General features: G+C 46.1%; 1 protein-coding gene across 1 annotated transcript in view; it reads right to left on the bottom strand.

The window, feature by feature from the left end:
• The window catches only part of LOC131354704 (myristoylated alanine-rich C-kinase substrate-like), a 2,925-nt gene extending 1,113 nt beyond the window's left edge, over window positions 1-1,812 (bottom strand). The window contains exons 1-2 of the mRNA XM_058392659.1: window positions 1,429-1,812; window positions 1-16 (exon numbers count right to left, since the gene is read on the bottom strand). The exon at window positions 1-16 is cut by the window's left edge and continues 1,113 nt beyond it. Coding sequence (XP_058248642.1) covers window positions 1-16; window positions 1,429-1,509 — 97 coding nt within the window. The 5' untranslated portion in view covers window positions 1,510-1,812. The remainder of the gene's footprint in view (window positions 17-1,428) is intronic.
• Window positions 1,813-3,579: the final 1,767 nt, after the last annotated feature.

Genomic DNA, 3,579 nt, shown 5'->3' with positions numbered 1-3,579 from the left:
TCACATGGCCGTTCTCCTGTCACACACACACACACACACACACAATTAACACACACAGTACAGAGGGTATGTCTGAGGCCTGCTCTGTGAGGTGTTTTAATCATCCTCTTTAGTGAGACGACTCCACCCCTTCATTTGAATCCCGGCCCCTCCCACTCACCCGTGTCCCATGACTGTGATTTCATTTCCATGTTTGTTCGAGCGAAACATCTAGAACATCATCAAAGCTCTCAAGAAATTCTATTCTATTCAGAGTTCTGGAAGGTTCTGATGTGATGAAGCTCATGATACAGAGTAGAATATCTTTCTATCTATCCATCCTTATACTACTCAGGGTCACCTGACAACTACCCCAGGGGGCAGAGAGGACCCTGGCCGGGGTACAAACCGTCACAGAGCACAGAAAATACATACAGAGTGAGAGAGATTTTCTGCATGTTTACTGGATAAATCATGCTCCATGTTATTGTTTATCAAACACTGATAAAATATTACTATTGCTCTTAACTCTAACTTCATCACAAATGAAAGCAGACTTGTTACACACTCCTTTACTGCATCTTCAGACTGACAGAAACTGATTTAATGTTCAAGTTTATTATTCTAATCTACTGAGAAACACTCTTCATTAAAGAAGATAAGCATCATGATTAAAATACAGCAGATTTATGTTTAGAGCGCGTGTGTGCTGGAATACACTCCGAGCTGTTACTTCAGTATCTGGACTGTAGGTGCGAGATTTACTGGACACTACAGGAGAGAGCGGGTGGCCACCAGGGGGCGCTGCAGTGACGGGTTTCTCCCCCATCAATTCACATGAACGCGGATCAAACACCGAACGTTTGTCTCGGAGGCTCAAAACTCAGGGAAGGTGTGTGTGTGTGTGTGTGTGTGTGTGTGTGTAGGCGTGGTGAACTCAGCCCCTTTTTGGTGTTGCCTTTATAATCCAAATAAAATATAAAAAAATAATCTATCTCCGTCGTTGAACCTGCGCTCGGTCTGCGCGCGCACACTCGACCGCACGCGCAGAACTGCAACCAGCCAAAAGTCCCACAAAAAGACAAAAGAGCTTCTGACTTTCTCTCTCTCTCTCTCTCTCTCTCTCTCTCTCTCTCTCTCTCTCTCTCACACACACACACACACACACACACACGGTTTTAAACAGAAAAACACATTAGATCCTAAGCCCTACGCGGTGCTCTGGCGTGTTCCTCTCCTGAACTCTACACCAGGTTTTTCTTCAGGAGAAGATTCCGAGAAAAGCTCTTAATCTAGGAGAACCCGTGTAGAACCCCTTCTTGTATAAGTGTGAGTGAGAACCCAGCATTCCAACCCCCTTTACCCCTCCCCACCAGCACCTCTTTACCCCTGAGCGCACGTGATGAACACGGTGGAATTACGTGCACGAGCTCATGGAGGTGTTCTTACCTGTCCGTTGGCTTTGGATGGAGACCCGACCGCCGCTTCGGCCTCTCCCTGGTTCTCCGCTTTAGATGCCTGCGCTCCCATCTTTATCTTTATCTCCCTCTGTCTCTCCAACAAAGAACCCGAAGCGCGCGCGCACACACACACAAAGAGACTCCCCGCTCCGCGCGCGCTCTACACTCTAAAACCCCTCTCCACTGGAGAAACACATAAACGGGTTAAAAGCTGCAGCGCGAGTCAGTGAGCTCGGAACCCACTCAGAACCCTGACCCCTTCGGCTCGGTGCAGAATTAAATCCCCACCGCGGAGGAAACCTTTGAGTGATGAAGATCCAGCGCGAGTCCAACGCCCAGAGCCCGGCCGCGGTGACGTCAACCATTCCAAAACAGCCAATCAGCGGCCTGTTCTCAACGGATTTTCTCAAAATGGTCCAATAAGCATGCGATCTCTTCTGAAGGGAGGGTCTTAAACATCCAGAGGAAACAAAAGAACCCCGACAGCTTGTTGCTAAAATGGTGAAAGCCTCCACTTTCAGGCTGGAATGATGTTTCACTGCAATTCAGAGGGAAAAAACACAACTTTTCACACGAGTCCACTTGTCTGACGTCACCAGGCGGTCTTGTCTTGATCTCTGGTCAGTTTAGTGTTGAATCAGAGAGCAGGGATTACATGCGCTGAGCTTTGTTCTCTCTTATCTATGATTGGATGTTTAGATTAATTTATTAATCATCCACAGGGTCATTAAAGTGTAAATCTGATGACTGACCACGAGAATATAGAGTGCAGGGACTGACCTTCTCACTTGACCATCAGGACCATTCTAATGTCCTGAATGCTGATACCCTGAAGTTTGTTAGTTTAATGTAATGAGAAAATGTCTAATGTCTAAACAACAGAAAAAAACAGAGTGGACATGTCCAGTGTCCTCTGCAGAATTCTACTGGACAGCTTCTGGAAACTAAGTGCAATAAAGCAGCTAACGAACAAACATGAGGGTCCACTCTGGAACCCTGGTCATCTTAAGGCTCTGTCCAGAACTCCAGAACACACAGAGAGTCTGAGAAACAGGAAGTGGAAGTGAGAGGGACATGGGCTGGAAGTATGGGATGCTGGAGGAGGATCAGTATCTAATACACACACACACACACACACACATAGATAGATAGAGCAGGTTTTCTGTTGTATGAAAGTATTTTGTGTGTGTGTGTGTGTGTGTGTGTATTAGTGGTGTGAGGAAACAGGGGGTGTTTATAAAGAGAGTTTTGATCTTCTGTTCTAATGACTCAACATACTGTGGTCTAAAGGGAAGCTGTGGTCTGAAGGAAACCTCACAGGAAGTGGACAAGCTCATCTTCACTTCTGCTATCTGTCTGCTTCTTCTGCTGCCGTTCAGTATATTAGCATTTAACTCAACATACACAACTGTCTCTCTATATATACCTGTCTGTCTCTCTGTCTCATTCTCTATACCTTTCTATCTCTACCTGTCTGTGTCTCTGTTTCTACACCTGTCTGTCTGTCTCTATACACCTGTCTGTCTCTCTATACACCTGTCTGTCTCTCTCTATACACCTGTCTGTCTCTCTCTATACACCTGTCTGTCTCTCTGCAGATTATTTCCATGAATAATGCTGTAATAGTAAATGTGTGTACTGAGATGAGATGTGGAGACAAGAGGTCTGAGTGATGATGTCAGATTCTGTTTGCATTGCAAATTCTAGACAAACACGTCTGACACACGTTAATCTCTCACGTTACTCCTTCTCATATCTCTCAAATCATTATTAATCCTCACTCTCAGTGCGATTGGAGGAAGAGTGGAAGTGCTGAACCCGAAAACACAACCACTGACAGTGTGAGGTTTTACTGACTGATACAGTTACCCAGCAGTTTCATTAGAAAAGTGAACTAAGCTGACCCAGAGGATCAGAGGAGGTGTGTTACAGACACGAGACGGTACCAGGTACGATCCATTTCCCGACTCAGTTCTGTGTCTGACTCAACCGTCCAGATCAGACCGAGACTGACCTCAACACCACGTCTGAATACATCCCTGTCCCTGTCTCCTCTCCCTCATTTCTGGGTGTGTCTGAGCACAGATGGCCCTGAACACCCCCTCCTGTCTCTCTCTCTCTCACACACACACACACATAT

Source organism: Hemibagrus wyckioides, linkage group LG06 (genome assembly GCF_019097595.1).
Source record: "Hemibagrus wyckioides isolate EC202008001 linkage group LG06, SWU_Hwy_1.0, whole genome shotgun sequence".
NCBI lineage: Eukaryota > Metazoa > Chordata > Actinopteri > Siluriformes > Bagridae > Hemibagrus > Hemibagrus wyckioides.
This window is presented reverse-complemented; position numbering and strand designations above follow the sequence as displayed.